The following is a 14,233-nucleotide window of genomic DNA, read 5'->3' as shown; positions in this document are numbered from 1 at the left end:
GCTTTTTGTGTCCTAAGACATCTAACCCAAGATCACAAAGATTTCCATCTGTATGATCTCTGGCTTAATCTTTATGCCCTCAGCTTCCTCTCCTTTGCCTTCATCCACGCAGTGACTAGGACGACTTCACGCGGAGTGAGTCTGATGGAAACGTGTGCTCGCTTTTTGAATTAGAGCTTGGAAGGCACGCCCCTCACCATCCTGTCTGTATCGCCTCCTGGGGGCTCACGCGCGGGCCGGCAGACACACGCACCGTTTCCTGGAGCCCAAGTTTTCCCTGTGTGCTGTCCTCCGACCCCCAGTGGAGGGTGTCAGCTCGTGTCGTGTCACGGTCGCAAGCAGCTATTATGACAGCTTGTGTGACTCTCAGAGAGGACAGCTGCATTCGTTAAGCACGCACCTCAGGCCCCATTCCAAACTCTACCCGTTTCCACCCATTTAACCCTGAGATTCCCAAGAAAGAAGACAGAGGCTCAGAGGCGTCAGGCTCCATCTCCGACAGCCAGAGGGAGGCAGTCGCTCAGACCCCGAGAGGCCTAATTCCAAGCCTTTTGGGGGAACAATGTCTACCTGGTTGCTTCCTTTTTTGGCATCAGGTGCCTCTCCAGTCTCGGTTCAGACACCTGAGTCTAAAGTCCCGCTGTGGGGCCTCCGGAGAGAGCTCCCCAAAGGATGGCCCCTGGCCCCCAGGCGGAGAACCGCCTCACCCGCTCTCAGCCAGCCGGGCCACAGGGGGGCCGTGAGCAGGTGCACGGCCCCAAGTACACAGCGAAGGGGGCGGGCTGCTCTGGTCCTGCGGTCCATGGCTGTGCCTTCCCAGAGGGGCATCCCTCCTCCACAGGCACCATCGATATGGTGACATATGGTGAATTTATCAGCAGAGGCCTTTGTGGGAAGCGGACTACACCCCTGGGCTCCAGGGGGCGACCTGCCATACCCCTGAGCGAAGTGAACCATCCCATTCCGTCCTCAGGGCCATAGGGATCGGTTAAGAGGGAGCATGTGATTCGAGATTCTTGGCCAAGGAGGCTGTAATTTGGAGGATTTTGTTCGAGGGCCGTGGCTCTCTTTCCTGACAAGGCGAGGATCGGAGCTGCTGTAGCCAACCAACCGGGCAGCTAGGTGGGGTGGAATAATAAAAGCTTATTCCCAGCAAAACAAGGTGGAGGGATACGGAGAGAAAGCCCCGTCCTGGGGGCTTTGGGGAGCCCTTGGTCAAGCTATGCCTGAAGCCCAGATCTACCTGTGGGCTGTGGAGTAACACAACCAATACGTTTTCCTTTTTGCTTGAGACCAAAAGCTCACCAGCGATTCCTCCCGTCTTCAGACCTGTGTCCCTGATGGCCCGACACCCAGCTCTTTCGCCAGGAGGGAGGTGCACCCCTAGTCTGCGCGAGACACGTGGAGGCGGGAGGGGGGAAGAGGAGGGCAATGGACAGCGATTGTGGGGTGAGCACGGAGAGCTGGAAGCCGTTGCTGTATCGAGGTCGAGGTCTCTGCCTCTAACCCGGTAAAAGCAGTGCAATGAGACCCTCACCAGCCTTGGTTTCCACCTTTACTTCCTGAGGCAACGATGGCGGGGCAAGAAGCGGGGAAGAGGGGGGAGGGTTTGGGCCGGGGCTGCGGGACCCCGATTCCTGCTCTACGGCCGGTACTTGCAGAGGAAGTGCTGGCGCTTGTCGCACTCCTTGCCGTTCCAAGTTAAAAAGTCTGCAAGAGAGGGAGCAGCCACGTGAGTGCTCTGTCGGAGCGGAGCGGCGTTTTCGGGGCGCTGCGTTGGAACCAGAGATAAGGGCGGAGGGGAGGGCGAAGCCTGAGAACTTACCGTGGGCGTTCATCTCTGCACAGGACTTGTTTCCAGCCCTGGACCTGCCAGACCAGGTTTTGAATAAAAACGAGGACCCGTCGATCCACCGCCACTGCTGCCTCTGCGGGGGGACAGGAGACAGAGGGCGTGCGGAGGTTAGGGTCTCCCCCTCCCCCCTCACAGCCCGGGGGTCACCCCACCCTCTCACAGACCAGTGCAGCCCTCGGGCCCCTCTAAAACGCAGTTGTTGTTTCTTGTTTTTGGTTTTAAATATATTTTTATTGACATCAGAGAGGAAGGGAGAGGAGAGAGAGAGATGAAACATCAGTGATGAGAGAGAATCGTTGACCTGCCACCTCCTGCACACCCCCCACTGGGGATGGAGCCCGCAACCCAGGCAGGTGCCCTTAACCGGAATCAAACCAGCGACCTCCTGGTTCGTAGGTCAACACTCAGCCACTGAGCCACCCTGACTGGGTTAAAATGCAGTTTTTTTATTTTAAAAAGTGGGAAAGCACAGCAATGTGTGAAAAAGGAAACATTGAAAGTCGCTCCTTTAAACATGACGCATCTCTTAGCGTATTCATTTCTGGTGTAAACATTTTCATCTATCACAAGATGTTTGTGAACTAAAAAGCGTGGTGATCTTTAAAATATATACCCAACTTTGTATCTTGCTTCCAAAACATTTTTTAATGGTAATTTACCTGAATAATTCCCCTAGTGATTAAAGTTTATACTGTTTTCAATTTACAATTATTACAAATAATACTGCTTTAACTTTGTTCATAAAGCTGTCTCTAGACTTAAAATTATTTTCTTGGAATAGAATCCCAGAAATAGAATGAATAGCCACAGGGCCTGAATAGTTCGGGGGGATTGATATGCATGGCCAATTCCTGTCCAAAATGACTCATTTGGAGGAATTTACGTCCACATCGAGTGGGCAATTAGTCCATATCCTTAGAAATATTGAAAAAAAATATTATTAAGACGAAACAAAAGTTTGATAGTACAATAAGTCATGTCCCTTTAATTTGCATTTTTTGATAACTAGAGACATCACATACTTTTTAGAACATCCATTCGCCACTTTCTTTAGTCACCAATGTAAAAAAATGAATTGCAAAACCTATCTAGTGGAAATAGATTAAATATTTATTTTACCTCTGGATGAGAGCTCTGGTTGGAAGCAGTGTGAATGTCAAGGACCAAGAGTCGGTCAAAGGATTAACTCTGACCTTCAGTAAGTTACTGTAACTAGGCCCACTTCCTCTTGCCTGAGGACAAAGCATTTCTTCTGTAGCCGCCCTTCAACTGCCACACCCTTTATCTATAGTTACGACTTTAGCCGATTATCTAGGTCAGCCCCCACCCCTCCTAGGCATCCACCCTTCTAGAAATCACATATAAGGAACGCTGTAAAAATAAAGTTTTGAGGCTTGATCAGAAACCCCTTTGTCTTGCCTCCATTCTTTGCGTCCCTTGTCTGTCTCTCATTCTCTTAGGTGCGCCGCCTCGGTACCCCCGTTAGAAGACCCCGCTGGCCGGGGCATTAATGGCGCCCAGACGTGGGGCACGAGAGTCGGCTCTCCGGGGAACATCTGCACATCGGTCCGGCCGGACACCCTCTTGAGTCGCCGTGGAACGCCACGAGGAAGACTCTGTCACTTGATCGCCGCGGAGCTGCCCGTCCGTGAGTATGATCTGATTGTAGTTGAGTATTGCAGATGATCTTTTCAGACAAGATTTAAGAGTGAATTCCTTGTGAGAACTAGTTTTTATCCCCTTTGATGGACACTTTGAGCTTCTCGATTCAACCTCCAGTCCGCTAATAAGCACTCGTCTCGCCGATCCGGGAAGTGTTAAGGGTACCGCGATCTGGCCGAGCGAGATCTCTGAATCACCCTGAGGAGTAACTTGTCTCTGGTTGGTTCCTCGTCACGTCTCTCGCAAACCCTGAGCTCACTCTGTCTTAGTGGTCGCTAATACGTGAGCAGGGGCCTTTGGGCAAACAGAGATTGCTGACGAGACAACTGTCCTAGGCATTGGAAACTCAGGGCTGACCTGGCACGGGGTTTATACGTCCCAGAGGCTTACGCGGAGGAGGCAAAGAATTGAGAAGCTCCCACATCAACATGGGCACCTCTCTCAGTTCTCACAAGGTATTCCTCGGTGGGCCTAAGGAGTCCCTCAGGACGCGAGGAGTAAGGGAATCTGCTTTGTCTTACTGGAACCTTATAAAAGATATAATAAAAACAGGAGAGACAGTCTTAAAAGACAGCTCCCGCCCATCCTCAGCTTGCCCATCAGTCGAGGTAGATATACCAGATGACCCATCTAAAGAAAAAACCAAAAAACCCCATCCTACCCCCAGTACCAAAGTCCCCGGTATCTATCCCTCACTTAAAGATTTAAATAAAACACCCTTCGATGATAAACTCTCCCCGGAAGATCAGGACGGTAAGAATCCCTGGGGTCTCACTGCTCCTGCTCTTCAAGAGCCTCCTAATAAAACTTACAAACCCCCATCATACAACCCCCCCACCTTTTACTATCCTCCTCCTCTACCATATAACCCCCCCACCTTTTACTATCCTCCTCCTTTCCGTGCTACAGCTCCAAATCTACCCCTCAATTCTGACCCCATCAGACAAGCTAAAGTCTCTCTTACCCGAGACATATCCTCTTTAAAAGAAATCCTCCAACAAAAACGAGAACACCTCCAGCTTATTAAAGAAGTCCAAGCCCTCGAGGCAGAACTTATCACCCTCTCTACTAACCCAAACCCTTCCAAAACCATCCCAAAAAACCTGAAATCAAAAACCACCCTCCACGCTTTTCCCGTCACCCGCAGTCAGGGTTCCCGCCCTGTGGTCGTTGAGGAAGAAGAAGGCTCTGACTCTCAAACTCAAAATCCAGACTCAGACAATGAAGCTTCAGACACTGAAGACCCCAACCCTAGCCAGAGTAACACATCTGAACAAAAATACCGCCGCCTTAATCTTAAACATCTTAAAGATCTTAAAGCCGCGGTCAGTAACTATGGCCCTACGGCCCCCTTTACCATTGCCCTTCTTGAAAGCTTAAGTGACAAATGGCTCACACCTAATGACTGGCTATCCTTAGCTCGAGCCACGCTCTCAGGAGGTGATTATGTCCTTTGGCGTACAGACTTTGTTGAAAACTGCCGAGAAACAGCCCAACGTAATAATGAAAGTAAAAACTCCCGCTCGTGGACCAGAGATAAACTTCTTGGCAGACCCCCCTATGAAACCAATGAAGTCCAGGCCAAATTTCCCCCTGGTTTACTAGCCCAAATCCAACTCGCCGGTCTTAAGGCTTGGCGCCGTCTCCCCCCTAAGGATTCTGCCACTACCTCGCTAGCCAAAATTCGCCAAGGGGCTGAGGAGCCTTACAGTGATTTTATCAGCCGCCTCACGGACGCCGCTGAAAGATTAGTTGGGGGAGGTGAAACGGAAAGTGCCTTTGTGAAGCATCTCGCTTATGAGAATGCTAACCCTATCTGTCAAGAGATCATAAGACCTCATCGATGTGGCAATCTCTCTGATTATATTAAACTCTGCTCTGGAATAGGTACCTCCCACGCCATTGGATTGGCTATAGGAGCGGCTCTAGAAAATTTTACCCAAAAACAGCCAAATACACAACAAAAAACCTGCTTTAATTGCAAACAGCCAGGACACTTCATAAAGTATTGCCCCAGTGGCAAACAACCACGGGCTCCCCCAAAGACCGCTTGCCCTCGGTGCCAACGCGGTTTCCACTGGGCTAAGGAATGTTACTCAAAAACAGATATCGAGGGTAAAGCCCTTCCACCCCGGCAGGGAAACTTCTCGAGGGGCCAGCCCCTGGCCCCGAACACGGTGCCGAACCAAGGGGCCATCAGGTTCGTCCCACAACAGATCCTTCCCGCCCAGGCATTAGCTTCAAAGAACATTATAACCTTTTCTAACTGCTCCAAAATCACTAACTACTCTGAGCCCCTATGTCCTGCCCCCAGGCAAGTTTTCCTTTGTGGCAATAATCTAGCCTATACAGCCCTGCCAACAAACTGGACTGGACTTTGATTACAAGCTAACATTCTCCCAGACATCTCCATTATTCCAGGGGATGAGCCTGTTCCCTTACCCAGTCTTGATTACATTGCTGGGCGTAGTAAATGGGCTGTCCAATTCATCCCCTTACTCGTTGGTCTAGGGATCTCTGGAGCCGTAGCTTCTGGCACAGCAGGTCTAGGAGTAGCAATACACTCCTACACAAAACTCTCTAATCAATTAATTGATGATGTCCAAGCTCTTTCAGGGACCATTAGTGATCTTCAGGACCAAATTGATTCTTTAGCAGAAGTCGTATTACAAAATAGAAGAGGGTTAGATTTGCTCACGGCAGAACAGGGAGGGATATGTTTGGCTCTACAGGAATGATGCTGCTTCTACACCAACAAGTCTGGCATCGTCCGAGACAAGATCAAGAAGCCTTATTCTTACATTTGGCCCTTGGGCATTTAGAAAAATAACTGACCTCGTAAAACAGCAAATAGATTCAGCTTTAGAAAAACCCATTCAGATTCATTATTAACGCCTGGAAATGGCCAATAGGTGGGACTCGGTTTACCAAGAGCGCGAGCACCTCCTGACCCAGACTCGCTCCTTCCCTACGGGGACAGCATCTTAACCAGAGGGATGCTTACCTACGCTCTAACCAGAGCCAGAGGTATGGGTATCGAACCGGGTGCAGAGCAAAGCATTGCAAGGGAAGGTTGGGATATTTTTCCAACCTCCTCTGGATTTCCCTGAGAGTATACCTGGTTTGCATAGAGGTTGACATCGATAAAAATAATGGCTCTGCCTCTCCTCTCCAAAAGATGTCAAGAGCCACACACAGTGGGTATGCAAAGCCCACGGGAGGAACCAGGTCAATGTCTCCTCGGTCGATTAATGCCCACTCCCGTTTCTTAAACAGAGAGGGAGGAGATGTCAAGGACCAAGAGTCGGTCAAAGGATTAACTCTGACCTTCAGTAAGTTACTGTAACTAGGCCCACTTCCTCTTGCCTGAGGACAAAGCATTTCTTCTGTAGCCGCCCTTCAACTGCCACACCCTTTATCTATAGTTACGACTTTAGCCGATTATCTAGGTCAGCCCCCACCCCTCCTAGGCATCCACCCTTCTAGAAATCACATATAAGGAACGCTGTAAAAATAAAGTTTTGAGGCTTGATCAGAAACCCCTTTGTCTTGCCTCCATTCTTTGCGTCCCTTGTCTGTCTCTCATTCTCTTAGGTGCGCCGCCTCGGTACCCCCGTTAGAAGACCCCGCTGGCCGGGGCATGTGAATCCATAAAAATGGAAAATTAATTGTAAAGAATATGTGTAACATCCATGGGAAAGTTTTATCAAGGAACTGTCTGGGTGTCCGGTCCCGTGTTCCTTACGCTTGTCTGGGTTGACTATAGACGCCCCACGAAGAACCTGCTCACGGCAGATCCCACAGAGACCTCAGCCCGAAGACCTCACAGGCCGCTCCCTACAATGAGGTGTTGACGGAGAGGAAAATGAGGGTCTAGTGCAAAAGGTTACAAAAGGTTAAGGAATCATCAAAAGCATAAGAGCATCGGCTCTGGCCAGGAAGCTCAGTTGCTTAGAGCATTGTTCTGATACGCCAAGGAGGTCAGTACCATCTCCGGTCAGGGAACGTACAAGAAACAACCAATGAGTGTACAGATAAGTGGAACAACAAATCTCTCTCTCTCTCTCCCCCACCACCTCTCGTCAATAAAATATAAAATTTTAAAAAACATAATGGCATCTAGGAGAAAGCTTAGCTAAAAGCTTCCAACTTGAAGCCAAGACCCAATGGAGATTTAATTAAGCTAGGTGCCATACCAGGTGTGTGTGTGTGTGTGTGTGTGTGTGTGTGTGTGTGTGTGTGTGTGTGTGCTGGCACAAACTTTTTTTTTTTTTTTAAGCTGGTAATTTTGTGCTCTAAGACTGGGGAGGACTTTACTTAGAACTGGACTCTGCCCTGGAGGCTTTGGCCCCTCTCCGTTGGAGGCACGTGTCTGGAGCTCCGCTCTGTGTGCCCCCAGCCAGGGGGCCTGGCGGCCAGTTCCAGAGCGGGGCTAGCTCTCTGGCTTTCTCCCGGGGCCTTTGTGGGCACCTGGGGGCCACGTCCGGGCTTACCTTCTGCGGATCATGCAGGCCGATCCACACGGGCAGGCTCTTTTGGTAGCCACCTATGTACTGGGAGATGGCTTTGGCTTCCTCTAGGTTCTGTATAGACGCCAGGTGGGCCCCGTTTCCAAAGGACTGACACTCGAGCTGTGGGCGAGGAGAAGTCGCGGTGATGCCTCGAGGTTTAAAGGCACAGCCCTCGCCTGTGCCACGCAGCGGGGACTCTCATAGCCCCACGGCCTCCGGAAGTCATCGTCTAAACCCCACAGAAGGCTTCCTGCCTTCCTGTCACCAAGGGAGGGGACCAGTGCCGGGTCTCAGAGGATGAGGCAGCTCCAGGCAGGGGCCCGGCTGTAGGGCCTGTGGAAGTGCCTGGGGCCCTGGTCTTGCCTCTCATTAGTGTATGTGACCTGGACAAGTCACTGCACCTCTCTGAGCTCACTTAGTTTCATTATCTGTAAACGGAGAAAATAATTACCGCGACCCAGGGAGTTGTCAGGAGGATACATTTGTTATAATTATCCTATATAATAAAAGGCTAATATGCAAATAGGTAAGACAGGGGAACAACCGGTGATGCGCACTGACCACCAGGGGGCAGATGCTCAATGCAGGAGTTGCCCCCTGGCGGTCAGTGAGCCAGAAGCCAGGCTCACGGCTGGTGAGCACAGCTGGGAGCAGGCCTAAGCTGTCAGTCAGACATCCCCCGAGGGCTCCTGGACTGCGAGAGGGTGCAGGCCAGGCTGAGGGACACCCCCCACCCCAGTGCACGAATTTCGTGCACCGGGCCTCTAGTGTTTTATAATACGACATCCCAAACAAATCTAAGAAACCATTGATTATAAAATGTGCTATTCTCTAACCTGAAACTTACTGCCCAATGAAACAAAGCAAACACTTTATCTATACGCATTTTATAGATAGAGAGATACACTTTATTTTATGCTTTTGGAGGGTTGTGTTACAGGATCTGCCTACGTGATAAGAGTTTAACGTAATAAAAACATGGATTGGCTGTGATTGCTACCCCAGTGATTGCCTTTGGGGTCTTGCTTGGGATGAGGTGTGGCTCCCGGGTAATGATAGCTCAGTCCTCACACTCGCCACCCACTCTACTGTTCCTAAATGCTTTTTTACTGGGAGTTGCATTTGACGTTCAAATGTGTGAGGCATGGAGGCCAGGTTACCAGTCAACATGTGGTGAGGCCACCAGTCACAGAACTTCCTGGGACGGGAGAGGAAACGGGCTGGGAGTGTTTAAGCGCTAGTTTCCCTCCAAGCTCACACAGCTGGTGGCGACGAAGCTGGAACAGAACTCAGCCCTCCCTCCGCCTCTGCAGCCCGAGATCGGGTCTCCCTGTCATTCTCCCGCCTGTCCCCTGGATCAGCTTCCAGGAGCCTCGAGCCCTAAGATTGGCCATCAGCGCTGGCAGGGAGCCAGGAGCAGCAGGGACCGCAGTGTCCAGAACATCCGTGGCCTCCGGTGCTGCATGGCTCACTGCCAAGGCTCGGTCTCGATCCTGTGGACTCGTTTCTGCCTTGGGAACCGGAACTGAGTATCTACCGTGTGCCACAGGCTTTTGGCAAGTTGCTTTAATAAGTCCCCCTGACAGTCCCCAGGGCGAACGCGTTACCCCCATTTTACAGCAAGAAAGCTGGTAAAGTGAGGTACTTCTGTGACTGAGGAGTGTCAGAGTCCTGACTTAAACTCAGGTCTGAGGAGCTCCCAGGTCCCCAGTCGGCTTCCTCCCCGTTCTGGCAGAATCAGTGCTGGAATCTCCGGGGACAGGCAGACATGCCTCCCAAGGTTTTCTCAAGCTGTTTCCCACATCACTCCCTTCCCCCTCTGCCCCCCGCTCCCCAGTGGACAGCCTGGGGACCCCTTGTTTGTTTAGCTTTTATTTTTAAACTATCATTCACATCAGTTCAGGAAAGCATTGCGTTACGGCTGACTGCCTGGGTTTGCTAGCTACTCTCGCTGGGATCTCGGGAAGACATTTTCCGTTTAAATGCCACCATCCCACATGAATTCTGCACGTGTTAAGGCCAGAGAAGACTTGAATCCTCAGTAGCTATCTCGCCACAGGGCGCCATCAGTGCTGAGTTGCTTGTATCAGGGGTTCTGAGGCCATTCTGGGCCCAGGTCACCCCATACTTTCCCACGAGGGCCCCCACAGTCCCTTCAATGAAACAACCACAGTCCAGAGAGGCAGCAGCGGACTCCCGAGTAACTCATTCAACCGGCTCCTGGGGTGTCTCTTAGACGAAGCCGCGATGAACTAAGCCGATGTATTTGTCCGGCTGAGAGGACCACTAAGCTCTCCATCCTCTGCCTCGCGGACCGTCAGGGTCTGAGGCCTGAGCTCCAGGCCCGGCCACACACCGGCTTCCTGCAGCTCTCCTACTGCAATGCAACGGCTCTTTCTGTAACTCCTCAGCTTCTCGCCCTCCCCTGCTCACATAGTTCTGTCTCTCTTACTGACAGTGAACTCCCGGAGGGCAGGGGCTGTGTCCTGTTCATTCTCACGTCTTCGCAGCCCACTGAGGGTCCGGGCAGAGAGCACCTGCTCCATCAATGCTTGAAACAACTCAGCCCTCTTCTCTCCATGCCCCCAGCCAGGCGACTTCTCAGGATGCCCAGCAAGGACCTCAGAGTCAAATGAGGTCTGGAGCCCAGGGTGCCCCGCCACCCCCCCCCCCCCCGGCCCCGGCTGTGGACAAGCATGTCTTACCTCAGCATCGGACCAATTCCTCAGCTTCCGGAAGTACCCGTAGCAATGGGACTTGTGGTAAAACCACCCGGTAGCACAGCTGGGCCTCATGATGATGTCTGCACATAAGCACAAGGCAGTGACAAGCTCTGATGGCAGAAGCCATCCGTGTCCACCCTCCATCCCGTTACAGACCTGGAGTCCCTGCGATGGAAGGCAGGCTTGGACCCTCCTAGGCTGAGAATACTTTAGACCAGTGGCCGGCAAACTCATTAGTCAACAGAGCCAAATATCAACAGTACAACGATTGGAATTTCTTTTGAGAACCACATTTTTAAAACTTAAACTTCTTCTAACACCACTTCTTCAAAATAGACTCGCCCAGGCCGTGGTATTTTGTGGAAGAGCCACACTCAAGGGGCCAAAGAGCCACATGTGGCTTACGAGCCGCAGTTTGCTGACCACTGCTCTAGGCAGAGGGGGTGGGAGGACAGAGGAGTGGAGGCAGGAATGGCAAAGACAAGCACCGATACCTGAAAGGTAGGGTATCCGTCAGGCAGGCGTGGGGGAAACGGAGGGAGGGAGGGAGGGAGGGTCGGGCCCAGGAGCCAAGGAGCCAAGGAAGCGTGACCCAGAGTGGCCAACTCTCCCTGTTGGGCGATTGGTGAATGGGCTGCGCCCCTGAACCGTTCAGATTGCCTCCTTTAATCACCAGACCGTCCGAGAGATAGAGAGGTCCATCCCACTGGACAGACAGAACCTTCTCAAAGAGGCGAAGTGGCCTGTTGAGGTCACGCAGATGGAGATGAGGCGGGACCTGGGCGAGGGCGAGTGTTCCTAGCAGCCCCGGCCCCCCGGCCCCACCTCTCCTGGTGCCAGAGCTCCTGGTCACCGCGTGCCTGGCGAGAGCCTTCGGCCGCTGGCGTGTCGCCTGGATGCAACAGCCTGTTCACTCCACCGCTGCGAGTTGTGGCCTCGGGAGCCCTCTGTGACCGCTCTTAGCTCTAGTGTAGTGTTTGCACAATGACTGACAACATGTACCGTTCTCATCGGATTGTTGGGAGGATTCAAGGAGATCCTGCATGGACAGCGATGAGCATCGAGCTGGTACGTAGTAAGTATTCAGTCAATAGTAGCTACTTAAGTAATTGCAGCTATTAAAATTAATCATGTTATCATTATAACCAGCGTAATCCTTTTGAAAATAGTCACTGGATGGAGTCTTTCATTGTCCACCAGTCATGTTGCTTTTTTGTCTCCCTACTCGTTGAGTGAATTGTTTCAGGGGAAAGGCAGCTGAGGGCCGGGACAAGGAAGTCACTGCTGAGGCCACAGGGTGGTGCTCTTTAACAGTAGTCGGCAGACTCATTCGTCCACAGAGCCAAATATCAACAGGACAACGATTGAAATTTCTTTTGAGAGCCACATTTTTTAAACTTAAACTTCTTCTAATGCCACTTCTTCAAAATAGACTCGCCCAGGCCGTGGTATTTTGTGGAAGAGCCACACTCAAGGGGCCAAAGAGCCGCATGTGGCTCGCGAGCCGCAGTTTGCCGACCACGGCTCTTGACCGTCAAATCTCCCTGAGAGAGAAAATGCCCTTCTCATTCCCACACTCCCCTTAAATGCAAGATTAGACTCCTCCCACAAGCCACAATGCAAAGAAGACCAGGATGTGTGGTGAGAGCCCCCTCCCCCCGCCCCCCCAAGACAGTAGGATCAGGAGAAAGTCTTTGTACAGCTGGGAGGGAGAGCTGTGAAAAAGGAATGGATGGGCTGGGGGTGAGTGTTCCGCCTTCACCTTCTCTTAGGGAGGAAGCAGAGAGGTTCAGGGAACCCCCGAGTGGGGGCTTGTTTCTCACGTCCCAGCGTAGAGCGTGGGCAAATTTCAAGCTGCCTCAGGGAAGCCAGAACCAGAGCAACAGGAACTACTGGTTAGTTGGTTAGAAATGGCACGGGAGGCGGCTCTGCACGAGGGACCTCTGAGTCTTACACACCCTGGCACGGTTCAGAGGCGTCTGAGTGCCCCGGGGCCTGAGCAGCCATGGGTGGATGGGACAGCTGGTGGCTGGACCACAGACATCAGCCACGGCCACCAACACGATGCCAAAGAGCCCTGCTTCTCTCTGCGCTTCCTCCCAATCCTCCCTCCAGCCAGGGTAGTCCCCTCTGGGAGAAGTGCCGGGTTGTATTCAAGAGGCCCCTTTCTCAACAGGAGTGGGCCGGGCTTGGTTTCCTCACTTACCCCTCCACATACAATGCCCAGCAGGGCCGCAGGGAATGGCGGGAGCAACCAGGACTGAGCCAGAGCATCCCCTCGCCTTACTGAGAGACCGGGGGCATGTCTCTGCCCCTCTTGGGACCGCATTTTCCTCATCAATAGAACAATGGAGCCTACATTGCAGTTCCTTTCATTTCAGATTATCTGTTGAGACTTATCTTTAGCTCACTCTTCCCGTTTTCTGCACTGGTGGGTTCTAGGGTACTGACCCCCGCTTTGTTGACATGCTACTTTATATTTGGTGCTAGGTCGATACCCGTATAGGATCCATCTTTCCAACCCAAACTCCCCATCTGGTCAAGTCGGAAAGCGAGGCAGAAACGTTGGCAGTTCTGAGTACAGCTCCCATTTACTGATGGCGAGGGGTCAGGTGTTTTAAACACACATCTCTACCCTTCACAAACTTGCAAAAATAATGATTATAATCTACATGTCATTGATGAGTTGACGATGGCTCACAATCATACAAGGTTGGAATTCTTGATTCTAAATTCCTGGCATTTATTTTTTTTTTAATTACCACATCACCTCGTCTTTCGTTTTTGTCTTTAGCATCTATTTCCTGACGTGCCTAAATATTTTGGGGGCAAATGGATCTGGCTGTGCCGTGTGAGTGGCACAAACCCTGGCCGTGGGCTCTGTTCCGGCCGAGGGCCCGATACTCACCAGCCAGGGCTCCGGTGCCGGCCACCAGCAGGAGCAGCCACACGCTCTTAGAGGCCATCCTCCTCTTCCCCGGGGACAGGCGAGCTTCGGAACCTTTTACCGAGAGGATCTCAGAGCCCTGGTCAGTGTCCCCTGGAGGCTCCTGGGTTTACCTAGATCCGCAATCTGAACACATGTGCGCTGGTGAGACGGAGCCAGGAATTTAGGTGCCAAATCACATATGGAGAACAAAAATATTTTTCTGGCTAAACCAAGATTACACACCAAAGGGCATCTTCAACTAAATGTTTAGGAGAGTGGGAACACTGAACTTATGAGGTGGTGTTCATATTTGCAAGGTCTCTGGGCCAGTGCCAGGGACCTAGCTATACTGGGCTGAGTGGTTTAAAAGTCCTTGCGGAGGCATTAGGTATAGTGTGGAGAGCCTGCCCCTGCTATTCTCAGGGGCACCGCCAGAGGGCGTCGCAGGCAAGATTTCTCACAGATGAGGAAGTAATGGGCTTGCTGTAGACAAGTCAATCAAATCAAAGCAGTGAATTGTTTGGTGCGATATTTAAAAGTGAATATATGCTCT

General features: G+C 51.6%; 1 protein-coding gene across 1 annotated transcript; it reads right to left on the bottom strand.

Annotated features, from left to right (window-relative positions):
* Nucleotides 1-1,567: 1,567 nt before the first annotated feature.
* REG4 (regenerating family member 4) lies at nt 1,568-13,748 on the bottom strand. The gene is made up of 5 exons (XM_008147236.3): nt 13,660-13,748; nt 10,734-10,831; nt 8,011-8,148; nt 1,826-1,928; nt 1,568-1,710 (listed from the first exon to the last, which is right to left on the bottom strand). Exons 1-5 carry the CDS (start codon nt 13,715-13,717, stop codon nt 1,643-1,645), a joined length of 465 nt encoding a protein of 154 aa, XP_008145458.1. The 5' UTR covers nt 13,718-13,748; the 3' UTR covers nt 1,568-1,642.
* Between the last annotated feature and the right edge of the window lie 485 nt (nt 13,749-14,233).

The sequence above is a fragment of the Eptesicus fuscus genome, chromosome 22 (assembly GCF_027574615.1).
Source record: "Eptesicus fuscus isolate TK198812 chromosome 22, DD_ASM_mEF_20220401, whole genome shotgun sequence".
NCBI lineage: Eukaryota > Metazoa > Chordata > Mammalia > Chiroptera > Vespertilionidae > Eptesicus > Eptesicus fuscus.
The sequence above is the reverse complement of the archived record's forward strand: the minus strand, read 5'-3'. Positions and strand labels throughout refer to the sequence as shown.

Excerpts from the sequence above, each read along its gene's own strand:
- REG4 (XM_008147236.3), bottom strand. The coding sequence starts at position 13,717 with ATGGCCTCTAAGAGCGTGTGGCTGCTCCTGCTGGTGGCCGGCACCGGA. Across the intron at positions 10,832-13,659 it reads CGGCACCGGAGCCCTGGCTG|ACATCATCATGAGGCCCAGC; the intron begins GTGAGTATCGGG and ends GCTTATGTGCAG. Across the intron at positions 8,149-10,733 it reads GGAATTGGTCCGATGCTGAG|CTCGAGTGTCAGTCCTTTGG; the intron begins GTAAGACATGCT and ends CCTCGCCCACAG.